General features: G+C 39.3%; 1 protein-coding gene across 3 annotated transcripts in view; it reads right to left on the reverse strand.

Annotated features, from left to right (window-relative positions):
- The window catches only part of TRPC5 (transient receptor potential cation channel subfamily C member 5), a 330,706-nt gene that overhangs the window by 64,191 nt on the left and 238,553 nt on the right, over positions 1-27,962 (reverse strand). For all 3 annotated transcript variants that reach the window (XM_055121759.1, XM_055121760.1, XM_004606294.2), the window contains 2 exons: positions 3,144-3,480; positions 1,665-1,804 (listed from right to left, as the gene is read on the reverse strand). In XM_055121759.1, the coding sequence (XP_054977734.1) occupies positions 1,665-1,804; positions 3,144-3,480 (477 nt within the window). The remainder of the gene's footprint in view (positions 1-1,664; positions 1,805-3,143; positions 3,481-27,962) is intronic.

Consider the following 27,962-nt stretch of genomic DNA (forward strand, 5'->3'; position numbering starts at 1 on the left):
TCCTGTAAATGTTTGTCATTTGTGGGGAATTTATCCAGTTTAATAAAGCTAATTTTGTGGTAGGGAAGTGCTTAACTCCTTTGAAACCTTGACAGGGAACTAGGATAAGTTATGTTATTAGTGAATTTTGTGCTATAAAACACATATATTTCCCAAATTATTCTTGATCATTTATTATAAATTTCTTGTTTAACAAAACCCACAGATTTTATATTAATAATTGATTGTTCCTCCAGTGTATAAATAACACTTTCAAAGGAAGAATTTTTAGGCATATAATGTTACTTAGTTAGCAGAGTGTCAGAATGACATGAATTTCATCCAGGCACATTAATCAGAGATTAAAATATTTACCTCACCAGATTTTTCTTGTAGGGAAGTTGTAAGTATGTGTTAAATGATCACCACAAATATAAGGCATGCCTTGGCTTCTTTAAAAAGTGCTTTATGTCTGCATTCAATACTCATTATCCTTCTAACTCCCAAATTCTTAAAATTTATGCAATATGCATATTAGATATATAAAAATAATCTAAGTTGTTGGAGATTTTGGGGGAGAGCCATAAACCCATTCTAAAACTACTTAATGTAGGACTTTGTGCCCAAAAGAGAAAGCCTGACTAGACAATTTTATAACTAAGTTGTCAGGCTTTCCTCATCCTGGAGAAATTAAACTCTGGAGATAAGAAGCATAGCAATTCCATTCTCAAAAGTGCATAGAACTTTGAATCTGTGAGATCTAATGTGAGAAGTCAGACCTGATTTCTCTGGGGTGATACAGGCTCAATATTGTGTGGAGAAAGCATTAAGTGGGTGTGAGTATATTATTTGAGTTTGTTATACATACATACATATATGTATATATAAATGAAATATAAAAAACTCAAGATTTTTAGTTTGATTGACCAAGTCAGTATCGAGGGTTACAAGCTCTTGAAGATCTATGCTGGTAGCCATGAAGTTTCTAGGGTCCTATTACCGATCATATGAAGAACACTTGAGAATTTCTGAATATATAGCTTTGGGTAAAGACAATTCAGTGGGTTAAAGAGTTATGGAGATGACATCACATAAGAAGTGCTATTGTGAAAAAGAAAAATCCTTGTCATATCTTACTGAACAGGAAGTAAGAATTATTAATGGACGTCACAGGGAGGATATTAGAAAAAGATATAACCTCACTTTCTAGAAATAAATAGCTGCTTGGGGATCCATGTTTACTCCTGGTGGTGATGATTGACCCTAAAATGCTGTGTTCAGTTAAATTAACACTGTTAAAGACATGACCAGGGTTAAGAGAGTTTTTGATTGTAGCAAGTTCAATGACTTTTCTGACTCTGCCTTATGAAAGCATTGGTGAGCAATTTTATTGACAAAGATAATGTAAAACAGGATTGAAAAATTGGCAGGCTAGATATGCAGCCAAAGACACTTTTTTAGAGTTAGATAAGCTAAGGATATATTTACAAATTACTTCATTCTCCATTTTCTTTACTTTGATGGAAACTACTTACAAACTATTGAAAGAATATACAGAACATGTAAGTATATGACCATTTGGGTACAGATTACATTATCATCACCACATTTAGCCTAATCACTTTATCCTCCTAGAGATAAAATTAAATGTAATAAAAATAATTATTTAAGTCATTCCAATTTACCTTGACATAGGCCACAATCTTCAAGGAAATAGTTGCCAGGTACAGTGAGTTCATTGCAAAATCCATCAGGTTCCACCAATCATGGATATATTCAGTAAATCCTCCATCCCACATTTCCTTAATCTCCCCCCAAATGAAACCTGAATAATGGAGGGACAATATTTATTTCTGCACAAATTCAAATGATAGTCATAGTCATCATACTATGGCCCACAAAATGAAGAAAGATGATATCAATGAATGAACTGAAGTAAGTTGAGTAAAACCCTCAAGAAAGTAATCACACATCTTTTTTTCTTTCCAACCTCACCTCCAGATCATCAACTTGCTAAACCTGATAACCTTTACCTAAAGATATCCCTGTGTGCTACATTTATTGCTTCTAATCAATTTTGATGTCACTGTATAATTGCTAAGGTGTAATTTGGGGTGCTTTTTCTACCCTCTCCCCATTATAGACTGGGAATAATTTCATTTATAATGTAATAAGATTGATATTACATGATAGTCTTTAGTTTCATCTAAATAAATGATAGAGAGAAAATTGTTCAGATGAGTTTTGAAGTCAGTAAACTGTCTGGGCCAAATTACTGCATGTTGGCATTGAAACTAGATGGTGGGATCAAAATAATTTATAATATTCTTTACAATATACTACTTTCCTCCAATTTTTATACTTTTTCGAGTTCATGATGACATAGGTGTTTATTTGGACTTGGAATATGTAAAGCAGTAAAAGGTATGACTGTGGTTTAAGAAGTGCTTCTCAAACTGAAGTGCACCTGAGTCACCTGGGGATCATGTTAAAATTTGGAGTCTATAGACGAGATGTATGGTGAGACTTGTTATCCTGTATTCATAGCAAGCTCTGAGGTAATACTGACATTGCTGTTTCAGGCAAACATAGTTTGAGTAGCACGCACTTGTGGGATGGCAATCTATTATAGGGTCCAATGTTAGCAATTGTTCTTGGACCCTACTGGTAAGGCTGCTTTTACCATGGATTGTGTAGATTTTCTAGGTTCCCCTTCTGTTTGTGGAATAAGTATAAAACAGCATGTGAAAACTAAATAAACATTGGGACTGTGTGGAGCAGCTATGAGAAAGCAGCATTCAAGAGACCCCAGTCCTTGGAAAAGGGACATTGATCAGCACTAGCCATGTCTAGTATCCCTGAGGCCCATTCTGACTGATATGTGACTTTTTTTTCTAAATCAACTGAAAGACAATGTACCTGTCTTTGAAGATGTTGTGTTTTCACAGACAAATGCAGGTTTTACTGCCAATCTCATTGTGTACCATGCAATATAGAGAAACTTGGGGGGAGGAAAAAGGAACCACATTTCTGAGGTTCCCAACAAAGTGCTACCCCACAACAGAGTAAAGGTATACTAACTTAGGTTCAGTTTGTATATTACAATGGTTCTTCAGGTATGTCTATCAGGCATTTGGCCAAAGCTTCTGGTCCTTTGAACTCACCGAGAACCCAAGGCAATATCATCCATTCCACAACAGTTGGAGGAGGCCCCTGCACATGGAGGTCTGTCCTGACGATGTGTTGAGAAGCCAGTAGAAGCATAAAGAGGAAGGTCAAATATGATGCTGTGTGGCAGATGAACTTGATAAAGGGTTTCTTGATGAACAACCCAAGGTTACTCCTGGGTGAGATTAGATATGCTATAGACAGCATGGGAAACAATAACCCAATGGTCATGCAAGTCAGAAGCTTGACTACCCAGTGTTTTCGCCGCCATCCAGGGAAGCCATCATACCACAGAGTGGCAAGTAATTGTTGGCAATTAGGTTGAGCTACAAACTGTGAAAAAAAGAAAAAAAGTTAGGCATCTGGAATGTTTGGGAGAAGAGCACATTCAAAATACTTCTAGTTTCTAGCCTACATATGCCACATCTCCAGAAAAAGAATGATTTGTCAGTTATTATGAATGAGTCTAAATCCAGAGGCAACTCTACTTGTCAAGCTATGAGACTAGATGTTCCCTAGAATTGATTATTTGTTTCATATACTAAACAAACATCTGGTTTATAATTTGGCTTGCCTTCCTAACCCCCCCTAAAAAATCAGGTCAGATAATTGGTCCCCAAATTGTATTCTGCATAAGGATCACCAGAGAACATTAAAAATAATCTAATTTTCTGGGTAGCCCCTGAAGACTGACTAAATGTACTTCTCTAGGGTAGTGGGGGTGGAGTATAGTCAGTTATTTTAAAACATTGTCCCGAGACTTGACATACCACTTAGCAGAAAATCAAGGACATATGTCATATAGCCACACAGATCAAGTAGGTTTCAGGTAGATCTTCACAGCTGTATTAGTGAGCTAATAGATTTTAAATGTCTATTCCTGGAAGAAGCTTATGCAGATTCATCATTTGTTATCTCTCTGGGCACTTAATTGATAAGGACAGGTGAATTCTATCATGCAAGAGAGTGATAAGACTATCGGTATCTCCTCCTGCTCTGTAACTACCTGCATACCTCAAAAGCAACAACATATTGATTTAGGTTAAAGCACTGAAGTTACATATAAGTTTGTAGAAATTGGTAATATATGAAATCATTAATTAGTCTTGACAGATTAAAATTAAAATATCATTACCCATCTTCTAACCATAGATATAAAAGTTTCTGCCTTCCTGCAAAATCCAGAAGCAATGGCTCCCTCTCCGGGTCTGAACTCCTGAGTGGAAGCTAGTAAAGTTATAAGAGTAGTAACACAGGCCATAATTATGTAGAACCTACTTTTACAACCTCTACAGAACTTTTCCTCACAAATCTGCTAAAACCTTTGCTTTATTTTTCCCTAGTGCTTCATTTCTCCAGTATTCCCAAGGGCAAAAATTAACATTTTTATTATTGCATAAGACTTTTGGAAAAAGTCCTGGTTTTGTCTCTATGATATAAAGCTAACTGTACTTAAAGTGGAGAGATTTAATAGCTCTACGGCCCTCCAAAGAGTACTTGCTAAGAGTAGCATCACAAGCTATGGATATGACTCAATTGGTAAAGTGCATGGTGTGCATGGGTACAGTTCTGGGTTTTATTTTTTGTTGCTGATTTTTGGTTTGGGGCCATAGCCAATGGGTTTACTCCTGCTCTATGCTCAGGGATCACTAAAGGTGGGGTTTGGAGGAGACATACATAGTTCCAGAGACAGAACTTGGGTCAGCCACGCACTTACCCACTGTACTATCACTCCGACCTAATGTTTAGGGTTTTAACACTGGCACTATGTGGCCCCAGCACACTGCTGGATGAAGGTGCTAACTTCTGAGCATTTCCAGGTAAGGTCCTTAGAGCACTCACCCAAGCAATTTAATTATCAACAGCAGTGCTAATAAAGAATATCAGGTTCAACTATCAATACTAAAATTAGTATGGTTGCATAAAATACCATAAATAGTCAAATCCATCATGAGAAAAATTGTGGGTGAATCACATTTCCTGGATTTAAGCTATGCTATAGAGCTATAGTAATCAAAACACCATAGTACTGATAAAAGGATAGGACGACAGAAAATGGATCCAAGTGATAAATTCCAAGATATGAATGAATAGTTAATCTATGACAAAAGAATTGGGTGAATGGAGTGAGAAAGAAGGGTCTCTTCAAAAAATGGTGTTGGGAAAACTGAATAACCACTTGTAAAAAAATCAAACTATACCCATATTTCTCATCATACACAAAAAATTAACTCAAAGTGTATCAAAGACATTGAGACTAGACCAGAAAACATAAAATACACTGAGGAAAATATAGGTAGCACTCTTCCAGGATTTGAACATCAAAAGGGTCACCAATGATTGGAACCCACTTGTAACTGTAGGAAAAGCAAAAGCAAGTGAGTGAAATGATAAGAAATTAAAAAACTCCTGAATGGAAAAGAAGCTAGGGCTAGATTAGAAAGACAGACACCTGGGAGAAGATATTCACACATATTATCTCAAATAACATCCAAAATCTATAAATCACAAAGCTCAGCAACAAAAAAAAACAACAAACCCATCAAAGTATGGGGAAAATTGGTGAATAGACACTTCTATGAAGAAGACATATGGATAGCCAATAAGCACATGAAAATTGCTCATAATTATCTACTATGAGGGCAACACAAATCAACATGAAAACGAGGTGTTTCACATCAGTGAGAATGGAAGATTTTTAAAGAACTCATGACAACAAATATTGTCAGGATTGTAGTGAAAAGAAAATGCTCATCCACTGCTAGTGGGAATGTTACCTGGCCCAGCCTTTGTGGTAAACAAAATGGAGATTTCTTTAAAAAGTAGAAATGGAGTTTCCATTTGTTTTTTAAATAAGTTTTATTGTATCACCGTGAGATACAGTTACAAACTTGCATGATTTTATTTCAGTCATACAATGCTCGAGCACCCATCCCTCAACGAGTGTATATTTTCCACCACCATTGTTCCCAGTGTCCCACCCGCCACCCCTACCACATCCCACCCCCTTGACCCAGAGATTCCACTCCACTCCTTGGTATCTACCCCCCAACACAAAAACTTAAACAAATCACGAACATGGAAAATATCTATCAATAATAAAGGTTCAGTTGCTAGAATATGAACCTGAGAGTGCTACGATTGGAGAAAAGGGGTGAAAGAAATGAACAGCAGATTGAGGAGTAACACAGGAACACAGGAACATAAGCGGAGAGTCTATAGTACATGAATAGTGCTAAAGGAGATTACAGTATGCACCAAAACCATCAATTACAAATAATGGAGTGGGGGCTGGGAGGGAAAGAACATTGGACCAGAGAGAAAATAGGGATAGGAGGAAGGGTCATGGACACTTCTGTGCTGGTAGGCAGTAATTTTTGTACATCAACACCAGAAACTTGAACACCATTGTTTACCCTAACACCTAACTATAATAGAATTTTTTAAAGAAGAATATTGGTTTATAGTGGGAAGAAGTCATTCCTATCCTAAACAACTTGCAAAACCACTTTATTTTTTAATAATTTATTTATTTTTTAATTAGTGAGTCACAGTGAGGGTATAGTTACAGATTCACACATTTTCGTGCTTTTTTTTTCCCTCATGCAACATTTGAGAGCCCATCCCTCCACCAGTGTCCATTTTCCACCACTTATGAACCCAGTATCTCTCCCACCCCCTATCCCATCCCTCCCACCCCACTCCGCCTCTGTGGCAGAGCATTCCAATTTGTTCTCTCTCTCTCTCTCCTTTTGGATGTTGTGGTTTGCAATAGGGGTATTGAGTGGCCATCATGTTTAGTCTCTAGTCTACTTTGAGCGTGCATCTCTCTCCCCGCTCGGGATTTCCAATCACATTTTACTTGGTGTTCCCTCCTCTATCTGGGATGACTTTCCCCCAGTGTGTGAGGCTAGCTTCCAAGCCATGGAGCCAACCTCCTGGTATTATATACTACTACTCTTGGGTATTAGTTTCCTATTCTGCCATTTTATATTCCACAGATAAGTGCAATCTTTCTATGTCTGTCTCTCTCTTTCTGGCTCATTTCACTTAGCATGATACTTTCCATGTTGATCCACTTATATGCAAAGTTCATGACTTCATTTTTTTCTAACAGCTGCATAGTATTCCATTGTATAGATGTACCAGAGTTTCTTTAACCAGTCATCTGTTCTAGGGCACTCGGGTTTTTTCCAGATTCTGGCAATTGTAAACAGTGCCGCAATGAACATATGAGTGGAGATGTCATTTCGACTGTACTTTGCAAAACCACTTTAATCTTACCTCAGCAGAGAACTTCATTCAGTGAGAATTATCGCCCTACATCTGCTCCAAACAGGTCAGTTGTGTGTCATTTCTGTTCCTACAACTCATTGAATAATCATGCAACTTTAGTGCATTGATTCACATGAGGAAAAGGACTTGACTTGCTTATTGCCAAAGGAAAGCCAGATCAATGTGATTCAATTTGGGCATTTTAGCAAGCAATTTAGCATATTTGCTCTTGGCCCAGTTCCGGGTTATGTGAAAAGAGACAGTCATAGCAGCAGACTGACAATGATTTTGTTTTGAAAGATCTCATCGCGAGACTTCTGAACTCACCTAAAACAACAGAACAACACTATTCATGTTTAGACACCTACACAAGTGGGACAGATGATAAAAGCTTCAGGTTCCCGGATGGTTGGTTTTCTCAGATTGGTTTAGGCCACTGCCCTCAAAATCAGATTTTGCCAAGTCAATAGACATGAATATACAATAAACTCATGACATTATAATCTTTTATTACCATTTTATAAACTGGATTAATTTAGATTTAAAAAATGTTATTGGGGCCGGAGCGATAGCACAGCGGGTAGGGCGTTTGCTTTGCACGCGGCCGACCCGGGTTCGATCCCCGGCATCCCATATGGTCCCCCAAGCACCGCCAGGAGTAATTCCTGAGTGCAAAGCCAGGAGTAACCCCTGAGCATCTCTGGGTGTGACCAAAACAAACAAACAAAAAAAACTCCAAAAAAAAAAGTTATTAAATAACTGATTTACAAAGTCATTGAAAGTTGAATTTATCCCTTTTCTTGCTTACTTCATTTAACATGAAGTCTTCCAGTTCCATCCATTTTGGTGCAAATTGCATGATTTTATCACTCCTTATAGCTGTGCAGTATGCTTTTGTGTATGTATGCCACAATTATGTATGCCACAACTTCATGATACACTTATCTGTTGTTAGGCATCAAGATTGATTCCAAATCTTAGCAAATCTACTGAGTGCTGCAATGAATAATGGTGTGCATATATTCTTTTAAGTGAACATTTTTCCATCCTGAGGATAGATACCCAAAAGTGGAATTGGTGAGTCATATGAGATCTCAATTATGAGTTTACCAGGTATATTCCATACTGTTAAAATGGATTTTTGGGTATTGGTTTTATAGCCTGAGACTTCACTGTACAGGTCAATTGTTTCTAAGAGTTTATTACTAGAGCTTTTAGGCTTCTCTAGGTATAGTATCATATCGTCTGCGAATATTGAGAGCTTGATTTATTCTTTTCCGATCTGAATCCCCTTAATATCTTTTTCTTCTAATGGCTATTGCTAATACTTCCAGTAGTATATTAAAGAGAAGTGGTGAGAGTGGGCATCCTTGTCTTGTCCCCGATCTTAGAGGAAAGGCCCTTAGTTTTTCTCCATTGATGATAATGCTTGCCATAGGTTCGTGGTAGATGGCTTTAACTATCTTGAGAAAAGTTCCTCCAAAACCCATTTTGGTGAGAGTTTTTATCATGAATGGGTGCTGGATCTTGTCAAATGCTTTCTCTGCATCTATTGATATGATCATATGGCTTTTATCTTTACTTTTGTTGATATGATGTATTATGTTGATTGATTTCCGAATGTTAAACCATCCTTGCATCCCCGGGATGAATCCCACTTGGTCATGGTGTATGATCTTTTTGATGAGTTGTTGGATTCTATTTGCTAGTATTTTGTTGAGGATCTTCGCATCGGTGTTCATCAAGGATATTGGTCTATAGTTTTCTTTCTTAGTGGTGTCTTTGTTTGCTTTTGGTATTAGGGAGATATGTGCCTCGTAGAAACTGTTCGGGAGGGATCCTGTCTTTTCAATTTCCTGGAAAAGCTTGAGGAGAACTGGCAACAAGTCTTCTTTAAATGTTTGGAAGAATTCGCCAGTGAATCTGTCTGGACCTGGGCTTTTGTTTTTGGGGAGACTTTTGATTACAGTTTCGATTTCCTTGATATTTATGGGCCTATTCAGGTATTTCACGTCTTCTTGGTTCAGTCTTGGGAGATTGTAGGAGTCAAGGAATTCATCCATTTCTTTTAGGTTCTCTTGTTTCGTGGCATACAGACTTTCAAAGTAGTCTCTGATGATCCTTTGAATCTCCTTGGTTTCTGTTGTGATGTCCCCCTTTTCATTTCTGATTCGGTTTATTAGGGTTTTCTCTCTTTCTTTCTTTGTGAGTCTTGCTAGCAGTCTATCAATCTTATTTATTTTCTCGAAGAACCAGCTCTTTGTTTCATTGATCTTTCGGATTGTTTTGCGGGTTTCCATATCGTTAATTTCTGCTCTAAGTTTTATTATTTCTTTCCTTCGATCTAGTTTGGGTTCCTTTTGCTGGTCCTCTTCTAAGATCTTGAGCTGTGAAGTCAAGCTATTTATATAGGCCCTTTCTTCCTTTCTGAGGAAAGCTTGCAGACCTATAAATTTTCCCCTTAACACAGCTTTAGCTGCGTCCCATAGGTTCTGGTAGCTTGTGTCTTCATTCTCATTTGTTTCTAGGTATCTCTTTGATTTCTTCCTGATTTCCTTCGTAACCCACTCATTGTTCAATAGTGATCCATACTGTTTTCCATAGGGGTTAAATAGATAACATTCCCAACAGCATTGGATAAGGATTCCCTTTTCACCACATATCTCCCAACAGAGATTGCTCCTAGTATTTTGTATATGGGCTGGAGCAATACCACAGTGGGTAGGGCATTTGCCTTGAATGCCATCAACCCAGGTTCGATTCCTCCGCCCCTCTCGGACAGCCCGGCAAGCTACTAAGAGTATCTTACCTGCACGGCAGAGCCTGGCAAGCTACCCGTTGCGTATTTGATATGCCAAAAACAGTAACAACAAATCTCACAATGGAGACATTACTGGTGCCCGTTCGAGCAAATCGATGAGCAACAGGATGACAGTGATACAGTGATTTTGTATATGTGCCATTTTTACTGGTATAAGATGATATCTCATTGTATTCTTGATTTGAATTTCCCTACTAATAAATGATGATAAGTTTTTCATGTGCCTGTTGGCCATCCATTTGTCTTCCTTGGAGATGTGTTTGTTCATTTCCTCTCCCCAGTTCTGATGGGGCCTTTAGAGTTTTATGTTGTTATTGTTGATCCTTGTGAGTACTTTATAGATCCTGAATATCAGTCTTTTATCTGATGTGTTGTTGAGTGTGAATATTTTCTCCCACTTAGTTTTTGTTTAGTTTTATTTGTGTTTTTGCTGTACATAAACTTTAAAAAATTTTATTGAATCATTATGAGATAGTTACGAGTTTTCATGTTTGGGTTACAATCACACAATGATCAAACACCTATCCCTCCACCAGTGCACATTTCCCACCACCGATATCCCCGGTATACGCCCCCTTTCCCACCCTCCCCCTGCCTCCATGGCAGACAGAAACTTTTAAGTCTGGTGTAGTCTGATTTGTTTAGTTTTGTTTCTAAAGCTATTGCCAATGTAATAGTTTAATTGAAGACTCCTTTGAGATATGGCTCTTAGAGTTTTATGACTATATTCCTCAAAGTATTTTATAGATTTAAGTCTGATCTCAAGGTCTTTGATCCACTATTAGTTGACTTTTATGTAAGGTGTGAGATATGGATCTAGATTTAATTTCTTGCATGTGGTTATACAATTCTCCCAACACCATTTCTTGAACAGACTGTATATAGGGGCTGGGATGATAGTACAGTGGGTAGGCATTTGCCTTGCACATAGCCAACTCGGGTTTAATCCCTGACATCCCATATGGTGTCCCAAGCACTGCCAGGAGTAATTCCTGAGTGCAGAGCCAGGAGTAATCCCTGTGCATCGCTGGGTGTGACCCCCCAAACAAATATATATATGTATATATACATATATATGTATATATATGTTTTTCCCCAAAAATGAGGCCCCCATAACTATGTCACCAGACTCCATGCCAGGCTGTTTTCACTCAGGGCACCCCAGAGGGGAGTGGGTGAGAGCCCTCCCCGCCTCAAGGGACCCAGCCTCGGCAGCTGATCTCCACAACCCAACCGCCGCCATGCTCCAGGCCACTATCCACATGCTTCACATATGAGTGACTACATTCCTAAACTGCGTGGCTGTGAATAAGACACTGCCTACTCATTTTCTATAATTACCATACCATGTTTGGTTGGAGGCAAGATGGCGCCAATGCTGCCCAAACCCCTAATGGTCTCCAGAACCCAGCTCACCATCTTGCCTTAGACAATGCGCAGATCAGCATGCCAGGCATGGAACTCTATGCATGATCCTGCTAGAACTCTACGTGTGATTCCTGATGGACATCGCCAGCTGTTTTGCAAGATTAGAACAGAATGGCATTGACAGGGCACAGAGAAACTACGGTGGCAGCCACAGCATTGCCATCTGCCCCAGCGAGGCGAAGTCACAGCACCGTTGGACAAAGAGTCATGGTGGCAGTGTGCACAGTGGCTCAGCCACCAGGTGACCTGGGACTCCGTGCAGGTGTTCGTCCTGGCACAGACCCTCCACGACAGGACCTTGCTCTACCAGCTGCTCAACAACCTCTGGGCGCATTCCATCAACTTCAAGGAGATCAACCTGAGGCCACAGATGTTCCAGGTGCTGCCCAGAGACGCAGGCAAGTGCGTGTTTGTCAGTGTGCAGATCGTTACAACATGCCAGTTGACCAAAAGCTTACATTTCTTAGACTGGGGACACCTGTAAAGGCAATTAGAGGCCGCCCCAAAAGCTTCCATCCCTCTCAGAAAGCCTGGCAAGCTACTGAGAGTATCCCTCTTTCATGACAGAGCCCGAGAAGCTACCCGTGATGTACTCGATATGCCAAAAACATAACAACGATCGTCCTCATTCCCCTGATCCTAAGAGAGCCCCCCAATACGCCATCGGGCTACACTAGCACGTGACAGGGACGAACAAAGCGTTACTGGTGCCTGCTCGAGCAAATCGATGAACAATGGGATGACAGTGATACAGTGATATATGGATTTATCCTTGGATATTATATTTTGACCCATTGGTCAGAGAGTCCTTTTTATTCTAGTACCATGCCGTTTTGATCACTATGGCTTTATAGCATAGATTCAAGTTTAGTAGGGAGATAGTAAGTTTCAGAAGGTAAGGTACAATTTTATCTGTTATATGATATTTTATAACAAAAAGAACTTGGCAGACATTTATGTCACCTGTAAAAATGAGACAATTTTCTTCTTTGCTGAACTCCAGACCTGAATGTTTAGTTACCCAGTGGGCATTTTAAATACAAACCAACATAACCCAGAGAGAACTCTTTCTCCAACCAAACCTTTCCCCCACAGCTTCTCATCTATTTAGTTCTCTGCCCGTTCAAGGTATTTTTTTCAATTGTAGTCATAATAATCACCAATTAAGTCCATGCATTCCCATTTGGGATATTTTAAAAGTTCTTTATATGCATTGATGAACTATGAGGTTGATACTAAATTTAAATGCATTTTTTTTGCTTTTTGGGTCACAACCCAGCGATGCTCAGGGGTTACTCCTGGCTTTACACTCAGGAATTACTCCTGGCGGTGCTCGGGGGACCGTATGGGATGCCGGGGATCGAACCCGGGTTGGCCGCGTGCAAGGCAAACGCCCTACCCGCTGTGCTATCGCTCCGGCCCCTAAATTTAAATGCATTTTACAAATGATAAAATTGAGGTTTAGTGAGGCTAAATAATATTAGGAATAACAAAAATATTTTAATTCCTACTGTATATTATGCAATGTAGCGATTTCTCATTTAAAAGGAGCAAATTTCCTGGTTATTGAGCCCCCACTATCTGAGGAGGCAATGGAAAATTAGTCAAAGTTCCTTGATAGGAGCCTAGCATCTGGGGATGAGTCATGGATTCTTTTGAAGTAAGCTGGGATGGGAGGTCAAGAAAAAGAGTCAGTAGCTTGAATGGTGGCTCTAATAGGAGCAGACAACTATCACAGGAGAAAAATCTTTTGTGTTTCTTCATTTTATTTTATTATAGTTTAGGTAATAGGGTTACAATTCCGATCAGAGAAATCCTTCTTCCACACTTTCTGCTGCATGAAAGCTTTTAGCAAGAAAAACTATAATTTTTAAGAAATCAAGTCAGCACAACATCTAATTACTTAACTGATTATTTTCAATGTTGCGCATGTACTAAAAGTGTAATATACAAGAATGGAAGATAAGTCACCTTGACATGTCAACTTGACATTCAGCAGTTTGTAAAGCAGTACCAGCCTGTTCTCTAAAGTAATTGGCAATGAGTTATCTCTGTGTGCTTCCTAAAAGAGATCAGCTGACGTCAAACTGCGAAACGTTACAGCTATAAACATGTCTTCCTTTAGTTCATTTGGAAGAGAAGAAAGCTTATAGGACTGAGAGATGGCTCAGTGGCTAAGATGCCTGCTTTGCGAGAAAAATTTTGGTTCCACATTGAAACAACTTTGATTCCCATATGCGCTAAGCATGAGCCAAACAGCTCTAATTTTTGAAGATGCCTGGTGTTGCAAGACATTTCTGACCACTTCACAGTCAGGTATACATAAGCACCACAATAAAATGGTGTGACATTGAAGATCATCTGTGTATGAGTGCTGCACATGAGAATGTGCAAGAGTACTAAAACTAAAGACTTAAACTCTGTAAAAAACATGCACGTCAGCACTACAACTGAAGGAATATGACTCCGGATAAGTACAGGAGACTGAGTATGTAACTCCATGACAAACACACAACTCAATTTACAAGCCTGAAACAAATTGTGTGCATGTGTGTGTGAGAGAGAGAGAGAATGAGAGAGAGAGGGAGAGAAGAGGGAAGAGAAAAAGAAACCCTTGTTTCTCATAGCAACAACAACAATGAAGGGAAAGAAAGGGGGCAAAAAAATCTGCCAATCCCCATTCTAAGAGAAAGAGAAAAAAAATGTGAGGTTTGTTTTTGGTTTTGGGGCCATACTCAATGATACTCAGGGACTTCTGCCTCTGCACACAAAAATTACTCCTGGCAGTGCTTGGAAGATCCTGTGGGATGCTGGGGATTGAACTCTGTCTGGGCATGTGCCAGGAAAGTGCTTTACCTGCTGAACTATCTCTCCAGCTTCAAGAAAAATGAGGTTTGAAAAAGCAAATTGAGAGTTCCCAGCTAATGCAGTATCTGAGGTAAAGGACTTTCTTGGTAGCTTGAAAACATTTATCAAAGAAGAAAAAGATTTCGGACGACCATATATTAGCCCGAGCTGCATGAAGTCTAAAAAACGTAATTAGAGATAAGGATGGACACTACTTAGATCAAGGGAAAAATAGACCAAGAAGTACCAACTCCAGTCCATATATGTGCACCAAATGTTGGGTCAGCTTTTAGTCACAAACCTAGAGAAACACGTGGATGGAAATGTGGGAGACTTCAACATGCCACAATCACCATTGGATAGATTAACTACAGAGAATAACAGTAAAGACACTAGATGAGAAACTAGAATAACTGGAACTAATGGATTTATACAGCACCTTCAAACATAAAAAAGCCAAAGACATGTTCTTCTCTCTAGTGTATATGAAACATACGGATTCAACACTTCAGATAAAGGATTGATATTCAATATATATAAAGTATTCACAAAGAACAACAAGATCTAAAAGCCCCATCAAAATATGGGAAATATGGGGAGAAGAAATGAATAAACACTTCTCCAAACACTGTAGCACTGTCAACCCATTGTTCATCAATTTGCTCGAGCGGGCACCAGTAATGTCTCCACTGTGAGACTTTTTGTTACTGTTTTTGGCATATCCTATACGCCACAGGTAGCTTGCCAGGATCTGCCGTGTGGGCGGGATACTCTTGGTAGCTTGCCGGGCTGTCCGAGAGGGATGGAGGAATCGAACCTGGGTCAGCCGCATGCAAGGTAAACACCATACCCGCTCTACTACAAAGTGATAACAATTAAAAAAAGCATGGTACTGGAACAAGAACAGAGCCACAGACCAATGGAACAGGGTGGAATATCCCTACACACCACCCCAACTGTATGAACACCTAATCTTTGATAAGGGAGCAAGAAATGTGAAGTGGAGCAAGGAAAGCCTCTTTAACAAATGGTGCTGGCACAACTGGACAACCACATGTAAAAGAATGGGTTTAGACCTCGACCTGACACCATGCACAAAAGTCATATCAAAGTGGATTAAAGACCTCAACATCAGACCACAATCCATAAGGTACATTGAAGACAAGGTCGGAAAAACCCTCCACGATATTGAAGCCAAAGGTATCTTCAAAGATGATAAGGAACTAAAAAATCAAGTAGAAACAGAAATAAACAAATGGGACTATATTAAACTAAGAAACTTCTGCACCGCAAAAGACACAGTGACCCGAATACAAAGACAATCTACAGAATGGGAAAGGATATTCACCCAATACCCATCTGATAAGGGGTTGATATCAAGGGTATATAAGGCACTGGTTGAACTCTACAAGAAGAAAACATCCAGCCCCATCAGAAAATGGGGCGAAGAAATGAACAGAAACTTTCTCAAGGAAGAAATACAAATGGCAAAAGGGCACATGAAAAAATGCTCAACATCACTAATCATCAGGGAGATGCAGATCAAAACAACTATGAGATACCACCTAACACCTCAGAGACTGGCTCACATCCAAAAGAACGAAAACAACCGCTGTTGGAGAGGATGTGGGGAGAAAGGGACCCTCCTACACTGCTGGTGGGAATGCCGACTGGTTCAACCCTTCTGGAAAACAATATGGTCGCTTCTCAAAAAATTAGAAATCGAGCTCCCATTTGACCCAGCAATACCACTTCTGGGAATATCCTCTGGAGAGGCAAAAAGATATAGCCAAAATGACATCTGCCCATGAATGTTCATCGCAGCACTATTTACGATAGCCAAAATCTGGAAAAAACCCGAATGCCCAGGAACAGATGACTGCCTAAAGAAACTTTGGTACATCTACACAATGGAATACTATGCAGCTGTCAGAAAAGATGAAGTCATGAACTTTGCATACAAGTGGATCAACATGGAAAGTATCGTGCTAAGTGAAATGAGTCAGAAAGAGAGAGACAGGCATAGAAGAATTGCACTCATCTGCGGAATATAAAACAACAGAATGGAGGCCTAACACCCAAGGATAACAGAAATAAGTACCAGATTTGCTCCATGGCTTGGAGACTAGCCTCACATGATGGGGGAAAGGGCAGCTCAGATAGAGAAGGGAATACCAAGCAAAAATGTGGTGGGAGGACCCATTCAGGATGGTAGATGCGTGCAGGGAGCAGACTATAGACCAAATACATTGGCCACCCTAAGACCACAATGCCCAAAGGGAGAGAGGGAAAAGAGGGGAATGCTCTGCCAAAGAGGCGGGGCGGGGTGGGGAATGTGCTGGGAGGGGGTGGAAGGGATGATGGGGTCATCAGTGGAAAACAGGTACTGGTGGAGGGATAGATACTCAAGCTGTATATGACTGAAACACAAGCACGAGAATATGTAAACCTGTATCTGTACCCTCACGGTGATTCATTAATTAAAAAAATTTAAAAAAAGAAAATGATTTAGGAAAAGGAAAAAAAAGAAAAAATAAATTAAATTTAAAAAAATAAAAAATAAATAAATAAAAAGACATGCACACTATTATTTATTGCAGCACTCAGTACAATAGCTAAGTAGCTAAGCTATGGATTCAACCTAGATGCCCAATGGATAGGTAAGTGGTTCATAAAGACGTGGCATATATACACAATAGAATACTATGCAGCTGTAAGGAATTATGTAACCATGTAATTTGTTGCAAGGAACTGGCAGATATTATGTTAAATTACTCCAGAAAGAAGAAAGCTAAACATGGGATGATGTAACTTGTGTGTGTATGATTGTATCTCTTTCATCCTGTTGTTCACAGATTTGCTTGAGTGGGCACCAGTAATGTGTCTCCATTCGTCCTAGCCCTGAGATTTTAGCAGCCTCTTCTTACTTGTCTTTCCCAAGGACTGGAGGCTCTTTCAGCGTCAGGAGAAATGAGACCTGTTATTGTTATTGTATTTGGCATATTGAATACGCCACGGGGAGCTTGCCAAGCTGTCAATATGTGTATTTAGAATAATTTAATGAGTGAATGCTTTGATGGTTTAAAGCGGGAATACATAGACCACCCATGGTCCCAAAGTAAAGGGAGGAGAGTGAAAAATAATAAAATGGAAAGGAGGGGAAGAAGAGATAGGTAAGACACATTGGGGGACAGGGTCAAAAGGATTCAGGTATGTTCCTGGTGTTAAGGAATGATAGAGCTGAATAAATCACAGTGTCAACAACACTGAAATCATAACACTAGAACTTTAACAACCCAACTTAAAAATGTGCCTGTCAAGAGGGCAGGTTGGGGGTTGGAGAATGGGAGGCAAATATTAATTTAATCTTTCATAAGAGATCAAAAATATAAAGTGGAGCAAGAAAAGCCTTTGCAAAAACGATTCTGAGAACACTGGTTGGTCACATGTGAAAAAAGTGAACGTATACTCTTTTCAGCACCATGTAAAAAAGGCAAATAAAAATGGATTAAAGATCTAGATTTCAGACCTGAATCCAAAGGTACATTTTGGGAAATAGAGGCAGAACTCTCCATGATATTGAAGTTATAGGCATCTTTAAGGATGCAATGCAACTGAACAAACAAATAGAAGCATAGATAAACAAATGGGACTACATTAAGAAATGTCTGCACCTCAATGAGAATGATGACCAGAAGACAAAGAGAGCCCACATACTGGGAGAAATTATTTACCCACCAAGGGTTCATATTAAAGATATACAAAACACTGTTAGAACCCTGCAAGAAAAAACATTCAATGCTATCAAAAATTGGGAGAAGAGATGAACAGAAACTCCTTCAAAGAAGAAATACAAATGGTCATAAAGCATATGGGAAAATGCTCTATACCACTAATCACCAGGGATATGCAAATCAAAATTACAATGAGATATCACCTCTCAACAAAGAGACTGTCATGAATCAAGTAGAACACTTAGAAGCAGTGTTGGCAAGGATATGTGGAAAAAGGGATCCTCATTCACTGGTGGTGGGAATGTCCAGCCTTTTGGAAGATGATATGAACATTTCTCACAAAACTAGGAATTGAGCTTCTGTAAGATCCAGCAATTCTACTCCTAGGAATATACTCCAAGGGCCCAAAGGCACAAATTAGAGAAGACATATACACTCCTATGTTTGTTGCAGCACTATATACGGTGCATTCAAAAAATGAATTTGAAACCTGGACGCTCTCTCGCCGCCTGCGTTTGGTGCTTTCGGGCCACTTCCTGTACCCTGGACAGCCGATGGCAATGGGCAGATGAAGGAGGAAATGAGGGCCAGGCTGGTTGGTGATCAGGTGTGGTTTATTCTAATCTCGTCTCCCTCTGACTCCTTCCAGTCTCACCCACTCCCATATTCCTCCTCTATCCCCATCAATTCTCCTCTCCCTCCTGCCCACTCTTTTTTTAAGTTTCTTTTTATTGAATCACCGTGAGATACAGTAACAAAACTTTCATGTTTGAGTTTCAGTCATACAATAATCGAACTACCAGCTCTCTACCAGTGCACATTCTCCACCATCGATGTTCCTGGTATACTCCCTCCCTTTCTAACCTTCTCCCTGCCTCTATGGCAGACAATTTCTCCCATACACTCTACTTTTGGGCATTATGATTTGCAATATAGATGTATCAACATTTCTTTAACTAGTAGTCTGTTCTCTGGCACTTCGGTTGTTTCTAGATTCTGGATATTGTGAACAATGCTGCAATGGACATACAGGTGCAGATGGCATTTCTGCTGTGTGTTCTTTGGGGCCCTGGAATATATTCCCAGAAATGATATTGCGGGGTCAGATGGAAGCTCAATTTCTAGTTTTTGAAGGAATATCCATATTGTTTTCCAAAAGGCTGGACCAAGGGCTGGAGTGATAGCACAGCGGGTAGGGAGTTTGCCTTGCACGTGGCTGACCCGGGTTCGATTCCCAGCATCCCATCCCTGAGCACTGCCAGGAGTAATTCCTGAGTGCATAGACAGGAATACACCTGTACATTGCCAGGTGTGACTCAAAAAGAAAACCAAACCAAACCAAACCAAACAAAAAAACCGCAAAAGCCTGGACCAGTTTGCATTCCCAAGTTACAAAAGCATAGCATTAACTCTCTTCCTGTGTCCTACAAAAAGGACATTGCTCTAAAGTAACTAAGGACATATGGAGAAGAGAAAAGCAATATTTCACTTCACTGTATCACTGTATCGCTGTCATCCCATTGTTCATCGATTTGCTCAAGCGGGGTCCAGTACCGTCTCCATTCGTCCTAGCCCTGAGATTTTAGCAGCCTCTCTTTACTTGTCCTAACAAATTTCGCTTACAAATACAAATCCAGAATCCTTAGAAGGATCTGACCTTGTAAGTCAACAGACTCTGATTTGGGGATATAGGTGATTGACAGGTTGGGGAAGCAGAGCACAAAGAGATTAAAGACAAACACAGAGGAATGAGAGTGCCTCGGGAGCATTGTGATGGCTGTAACCCAATAAATCTAAGCTCCTTGTGGCAAGGGAGAAACGATATACCAATGCTAAACCTAAAATGTTTAGAGCCATATTCCAATAAACACAGAGGAATGGAAATGTCTCGGGAACCCTGTGATGGGTGTAACCCAATAAACCTATGCTCCCTGCGGTCAGGGAGGAAGGACAAACCAATATTATCCTACAACATACAATAGCCAAAAATTGGAAACAACCTAAATACCCATGAACAAATAACTGGATAAACAAACTATGGTACAACTATGGTACAGTGGAATACTATGCAGTCTTAAAAAGATAAAGTCATGCAATTTTTAGCAATGTGGATGGATCTGGAGAGTATTATGTTGTGCAAAATCAGCCAAAGGGAGAGGAACAGATAAAAAATATCTCTCTTTTATGTGGAGTACAAAGAAATTTTTGTATGGGAATATCAAATGCCCAGTGGCAATAGAAACAAAGAGCAGAACCAGTCTTTAGTAGGAAGCTTGGCACTGGTGCAAGGGTGATAGAGAATAAGTTAGGGAAGAGAATACTAGGACAATGAGGGAACAGGAAGTGCCTGACACAGAGGTAGGCTTGGGCAAGAGGGACGGAAACTGGGGAGATTGGTGGAGAGTAGTGGGCACTGATATGTCACTGGTGTTGGAGAATGCATGCCTGAAACTCAATTGTATATTTGTAGCTTTGTAATTCATGGTGATTCAATAAAAATAAAAGAAAATAAAGAAAAGGGGTCTTTCAAGATGGCAGGCTGACTGAGGGGTAGAGGAGGGAACCCGGGAACATTGCGGAGGAAAGTCAATACTGGTGGCAGTATTGGTGATGGAATATTGTATGCCTAAATTTCAACTATGAATAACTTTGTAAATCATAGTGATTTAATAATTTATTAACTAAGAAAGAAGGAAGAAGGAAAGGAAGGAAGGAAGGAAGGAAGGAAGGAAGGAAGGAAGGAAGGAAGGAAGGAAGGAAGGAAGGAAGGAGAGAGAAGAGAGAGGAGAGAGAGATTTCAAGAAATTTTTCACTAACCTCTCTGCTCTGTAGGTGAAAAGTCCAACTTTTATTGCATCACATGCTAATTTTTCAGAAAAAAAATCGGTTGGATAGGATATGTGTTTAAGTCAGTTAGCATAAATGATTGCTGATACAGCTGATACAATGAGTTCTGTTTTGTAGTTCTTAATTAAGCTGGGCTTAGTGAGGAGAAATATACTCAAAAAAGGAGACTGTTGGTAAAAGAAAATTTTCCAATGAGTGAAACATGATCAAAACTCTTTTATTCACTTACCATTGCAATGAGTTTCCTGAACCCTACTTTCATTAAGCAATTCGGCTTTTCATCATGGCAGCAGACATCTGAGATGAAGAAATAAGTTTGGGCAAGCAGATTATGATTGGAAGTAGCCCCGTATATTTTCTATGTAATATCAATTTGATATTTGTTAAATAACTAACCTCGATGAATTACATATTTAATATTGTATTTGTAAAATATTTGATATTTTAATTTTTTAATAAAGGAGACATGTGTTTACACTGAATTTGCTAAAACGTTTTGTTCCCAGCTGAATATTGTGGCAATTATACAGTAGACTAGGTTCTTGAGCTGCACTCTCACTCTCAGTGGCAACACAGGTGCAGACAAATAAGAAAAAATAAGTCAATTAGCAGTCAAACTCTTATTTCATGCTAGATCTAAGCCTAATTAATTTTAACTAAATGGAAGAATGTGAGGCTAGATGCTGAAAACTACATTTTAGAATAAGCATTTAAAAATATAACTTCTGAATTGCAATTATACACAGCAATTACCTAATTAGAGTTAGGTAAATGGAAGTGAGTTACAAAAACAACTCGTGCAATTAAGTCCAATGCAATGGTTTCTTCTAGCCATGAGATGGCAGCAGAAGATGGTGGAAACTCACTTCTTACTACAAAGAGTGGAATTCAAGGAGGAATGGGGTGTTTCTATTGAAAAACTGCATGGAATTTCGACTATACTTTTTGGCTTTTCTGGGATATATTCCCAGCAGTGGTACTGCTGGGTCAAATGGGAGCTCAACCTCTAGTTTTTTGAGAATCATCCATATTGTTTTCCAAAAAGGCTGAACTAGCCGGCATTCCCACCAGCAGTGTAGAAGGGTCCCTTTCTCCCCACATCCTCTCCAACAGCGGTTACTCAGAGAAGGGAACACCCAAGTAAAATGTGGTTGGAGGTCATGTGGGGGAAAGATGATGCGGGCCCAATATAGACTAGAGACTGAACACAATGGCCACTCAACACCTTTATTGCAAACCACAACACCTAATCAGAGAGACAGAACAAAAGGGAATACCCTGCCATAGTGGCAGTGTAGGGTGGGGGGAGACGGGACTGGGGAGGGGGGGAGGGATGTTGGGTTTACTGGTGGTGGAGAATGGGCACTGGTGAAGGAATGGGTTATCAAACTTTGTAAGGGAGAAACATGAGCACAAATATGTATAAATCTGTAACTGTACCCTCACGTTGACTCACTAATTAAAATAAACTATTAATTAAAAAAACTGCATGTAAGAAGCATGACTTGACCTTTTCTCTGTGGAAAAACTTCAACATGAGACAAACATTTCAGGGAGATAGAAAAGAACCTGAATATTCACTATAATCAAATAAGGAGTCAACAAAGTATAGTCAGGTCAGCCATAAGTAGTAATCTTATGGGTTTAAATAAAGACGCTGAAAGGGGGAAGTATCTTAAAGAATAAAAGCATCAAAGCAGAAAGGAAAATGTGATTGAAAAAACTATACATGGAACATAGTGGTGAACAGGTTAAATCTAGTGAAACTAAGGGGTAGTCAACTAATTTTGATGGTTTTAGGTTTTTGAGAGTTAAGTGGTCAAACCCAGTATTGGAAGGATATAACAGTTACTGGAAGGATACTGAAATACGACAGATTAGTGCCTTATCCCAAGGCCCTTGGGACCAGAAATAATTTAAAATCATAAAACTGTCATAGTTCAGAAGAATAATATGCTGTTTGCACCTTATATTGTATAACCCCCTATGAGGTTTGAGGCATCATTTATAATTAGATTTGTTTACCTTAGTAAATAAAATACAAGATGTTCAGTTACTTTTGAATTTCAAATAATGTTTCAGCATATGTTTCTTAACATGCAAATCAAAATGACAAGAAGATAATTACCTCACATCAGTGAGAATGACCTATTTATTTTCTTTAAAACCCAATAAGAACAAGTACTGGCAGGGGTGTTCAGAGAAAGGAACTGTCATTGACTGTTGGTGAGAATGGAAACTTCCTTCAATCTCTATTGAATTAATAGGAAGAGTTCTCAAAAATTAAAAATAGAACACTATTTTCCAGAATCACTAGGTATGAATTGGATGGTGCTCTGCATCACTGGGCCAAAGAGCACCACATCATTGACCAGAGAATTGTACCATTTAGCCTGTACAGCAGGTCTGGTATTTTTGCTTTTTTAAAAAAATTTTTCTTATGTTTTATTGAATCACCGTAAGATACAGTTACAAAGCTTTCATGTTTGAGTTTCAGTCATGCAATGATCGAACACCCGTCTCTCCACCAGTGCACATTTTCCACCACCAATGTCCCCAGTATCCCCCCCTAACCCACCCCTACCCCTGCCTCTATGGCAGACAATTTCCCTCATACACTCTACTTTTGGGCATTATGATTTTCAATACAGATATTGAGAAGTTATCATGTTTGGTCCTTTATCTACTTTCAGCACGCATCTCCCATCTGAACGAACCCTCCAACCATCATTGACTTAGTGATCTCTTCTCTTTTCCAGCTCCCTTCTCTCCCAGCTCATGAGGCAGGCTTCCAACCACCTAGCGATATTCCTGGCCCTGTATCTACTGTCCTTGGGTGTCAGTCTCATATTATGGTATTTTATATTAGGTCTGGTATCTTTGGAGTAGACCCTGAAGCATGCTTGAGACATCCTTCCCCCAGAAATAAAAATAGAACTACCACATGATCACCAGTTACATTTCTAGATTTCTATCAAAGGAACACAAAAACACTATTTCAAAAAGATATATGTTGATTTTTGTACATTGTAACACTATTTTCAATAGCCAAGACATGGAACATGGAAACAACAAAAGTGCCCAGCAAACAAGAGTGGATAAAGAGGATCACGAAGATGTCTATATAGATATGCCTCTCTCTCTGTATATATATATATATAGATAGATAAATAGATATAGCCTTAACTCTGATATCAGAATATGAATTTGTTTTTATTGAACATTGTCTCTTTGCTCACTTTCCCTCTTTATATACCATGTATAAGTGAGGTTATCTGTTTATCTTTCTCCTAACTTAATTCATTTAGCATGACAGCCTCAAATTCCATCTATGGTGTAGCAAATAGCAGGACTTCAAGTTTTCTTAGAGCTGATTAGTTTTTCATTGTGTCTGTACATATATATTAAATATGGCAATCCCATTGCACTCAGACACAGTAATTCAGCACTAAAACCTATAAATACTTATACTCAATGGATAGAGACCATAATTATCTCATATCACAGTAACTCAGATATTCTGTCATTTGAAGTTATGAAGGAAACTTACATAATTCTTTTCCATTTCTGTTTTCAGAACTTTGTAGATTTTGAAATTGCATGCATGCAGTTGTCTAATAAAAGATGTGTTCATGTCGTCAGTAAAACTTATTCTTAAGGAACAAAGTCCCTCTTTTGTTTTAGTCCATAAGATGCATTTACGTACTGCAGACCATGAAGAACTGGATCAAAAGCATTTTCAAAAGATTTTACATTTGTAAGATTTGACTGGAGGTTTCATGGCCTGTTGTGTGTTCCTCACTCCCTCTCAAATTTTCAGTATGGAATCAAAATGAAGGGTGTCTAGATCACATAATATTTACCAAAAATAAAGAACACTATTTGATAACATACACATATATATATATATATATATATATATAATTCTGACTATGATTTTGCCATTGGCTTATTGTGGAGCTTAGGGTAAATATTTTTTTAAATAATGTAGGAGTACTGCTATTTATTCAATCATTGATTAAGCTGATTGAATTGGGCATAAAATCCACACCACTATTTTTTATTCTATTCTGAATGTTAATTTTATTTTATAATCTTATTATTATTTCCCCCTCTTTCTTTTGATTCACAGTGAGATACAGCTAAAAAGATTTCATGTTTGAACTTCGGTCATACAATCATCACACACTCATCCCTTTACCAGTGCACATTTTCCTCCACCAAAATCCCCAGTATTCCTCTTCCAACCCCCATTACAATGCTTCCTCTGCCTGCGGGGCAGACAATTTCCTCCATTCTCTCTCTAGTTTGGTTACATTCGATATTTTGACACCAGTCTCACCACCACTCAAACCTGCCAAAAAGGCAATGCGAGATGATTTGTTTTGTATTGCTTGTTATGGATAGAAAATAATGTCCAGGAAATTCTGTGTAGTTCTCTTCTGGGAGCTTTAGTTTATAGTCTCTGGGTCTTGGCCATTGATGAGATTATATGGCGCTGGGAACAGTTTGTGGGTGTGACTGCCAAGCTACTGGAAAACTGGGGACATGTGCGGAGGAGGCCCAGCCCTATCCAAGTAGGCTTGGAGATCTCAGTCACGGGTTCCCACATATCTCGGTTTTCCTACTGGTCCGCTCTCTGATGAGGTTCATCCCATCTTGGGTGAGGCTCTTGCCCTCTTGGGTGAGGCTCGTCTGAGCATGTGGAGAGTGGCTGTGGGCATGGCAACGGTTGGGTTCTGGAGGTTTTCGACTGCCAAGGTTCTGCTTGGGGGCAGGGAGGGAAACTCAACCCACTTCTCTCCCAGGTGTCCCGATGTAGACAGCCTGGTGCGGGGTCAGGGCATTCTGCGGCACTCTCTTCAGGTAGCTTTAGTTTATAGTCTCTGGGTCTTGGCCATTGATGAGATTACATGGCACCAGGGGCAGTTTGTGGGTGTGGCTGCCAAGCTATTGGAAAACTGGGGACCTGGAGGGAAGAGGCCCAGTCCTGATCCAAACGAGTCTGGAGCTCTCAGTCATGGGTTCCCACCTACCTCTATGCTACAGGCCCTAACTGCATCTTTTGATGTCTTTTGAGATTTATGGGTCTTTGAATAAATGACCAATAAATGAGCTTATATAGCTGAGCCGGAGTTGTTTTGTGGGTGTGTCTCCAACATACCTAACTTTTGACCATTTAATTTATTGGTAAACTTGGCCCCAAGTTATTGGGGTCTGGCCAAAGGCACAGAAGCAATTTGGGGGTATCTGGAAGTCTGAAGGCACCATCAGGCTGCTGATGTACTTGCCCCACAGGTACAAATTTACCTGCTGGTGGTACCATACCCAACCACCCCCCCTCCCCGCTTAGGGTAAATCTTATTGGTTCTGTCTTTATAGGTGCAGTGGTACTCCTGCCATTCCCTTGCTTTTCCTCATAGCATTGCCACAATGACCAAATTGATTATGGATGAGAAAGTATTTGAAAAACTCTCAACACCAAACAAATGAAAGATTACAAGTGTTAGCTTAGTAATGCAATGTGGGTTATGTACACAAAGGTATTTCTAATAAGGTATGAGTATTTACCACCTTCTTATTTTATGCAGATAGCCTTGCCATTCAGATTTCAAGTTCCCCACTCTTGATGGGTTATCTTGAGAAAATTAATTGCTCTGACTTTCATATCCCTATCTGAAAAAAATGAGTTAACTCATATCAAATGGTTGTTATAAAACATTTTCTTGTACCTGACAACAAAGAAGCAAATTCTATTGCCAATTATATCAAGATTTATTATGAAGATAGAATGCGGTAGCATTAACTAAATGTTAAATCTTTTCAACATTATGAATATTATTATGATATGAATCGAAGTCATTGCTTTTCGGTTTGATTCAAACACCTACAGAGTTTGCACACATCAATATTGCTTCCACCAACAGTTCTTCTGAATGTTCTGAGAGTTTACTTTGTTACACCAATACTGGATTTCCATTTTCAAAAGAACTCTGGTGCTAATGGTCATATGGCAGGGGAGAAATCATACATTGGGTAAATACATTCGACTGGAGTCAGTATCATCCTCATTGTATAGTTAGATATGATAAATGATTATTATCAAGTTGTAGAATAGAAATGGATTATTATACATGACGTTTTAGAGGAAGGGAGGAAACTTGGTAGATAAAGGAGAGGACTTTTCATTGAGATTTGCAAGTCAAGGCTAGAGCAAAACTTACTGTTCTGCAGCTAATGAACAAGCTGAGCTATTTCATGGGATCTTTTAATCGAAATGGGAAAATTACATGAATATGGTTGGAGCTCAGAGAAAAAAATGTACTGAGGGTGGCTTTTACTGAGTATGGCCTATAAAGATCAATGTAATTTGTTGCCTATGTATTTAATGTAACCCAGGCATAGGGCGTGTGAACTACCCTGCTCTCCAAACCATCCACACACTCCAGCATACAGCCTTATTGTCTATGTGTCTGTGTTTGTGTGTCTGTCTGTAAGACAGAGATCCACAATGTTTTTTGTGGGGCTCTTTTCAGAAATCTCTTTCACACTGGACCATTCCAAACTCACTCCATTTATTGAACAAGTACTCTGTGCAGGCTATGTGCCAGGCTCTTCGATGTAAGCATGACTGCCTCTGCTGAAATCTCATTCCTATAGGAAGCACCTAAAAATAATGAAAACTTGTAGACCTGCCCTCCAATGGTGTGGATCCCAGGGCCTGATAAGCATTTCAGTGAAAGTATGGAACTCTCTAATTAACACCTAAAACAGTGATGTTGACTCCCAAAAGAATATGTTTTGTGTAGCTAAAGGGAGAATAAACTTAGCTGAACTTTTAAGGTAATAATTATTGCTTTTGT

The sequence above is a fragment of the Sorex araneus genome, chromosome X (genome assembly GCF_027595985.1).
Source record: "Sorex araneus isolate mSorAra2 chromosome X, mSorAra2.pri, whole genome shotgun sequence".
Classification (NCBI taxonomy): Eukaryota; Metazoa; Chordata; class Mammalia; order Eulipotyphla; family Soricidae; genus Sorex; species Sorex araneus.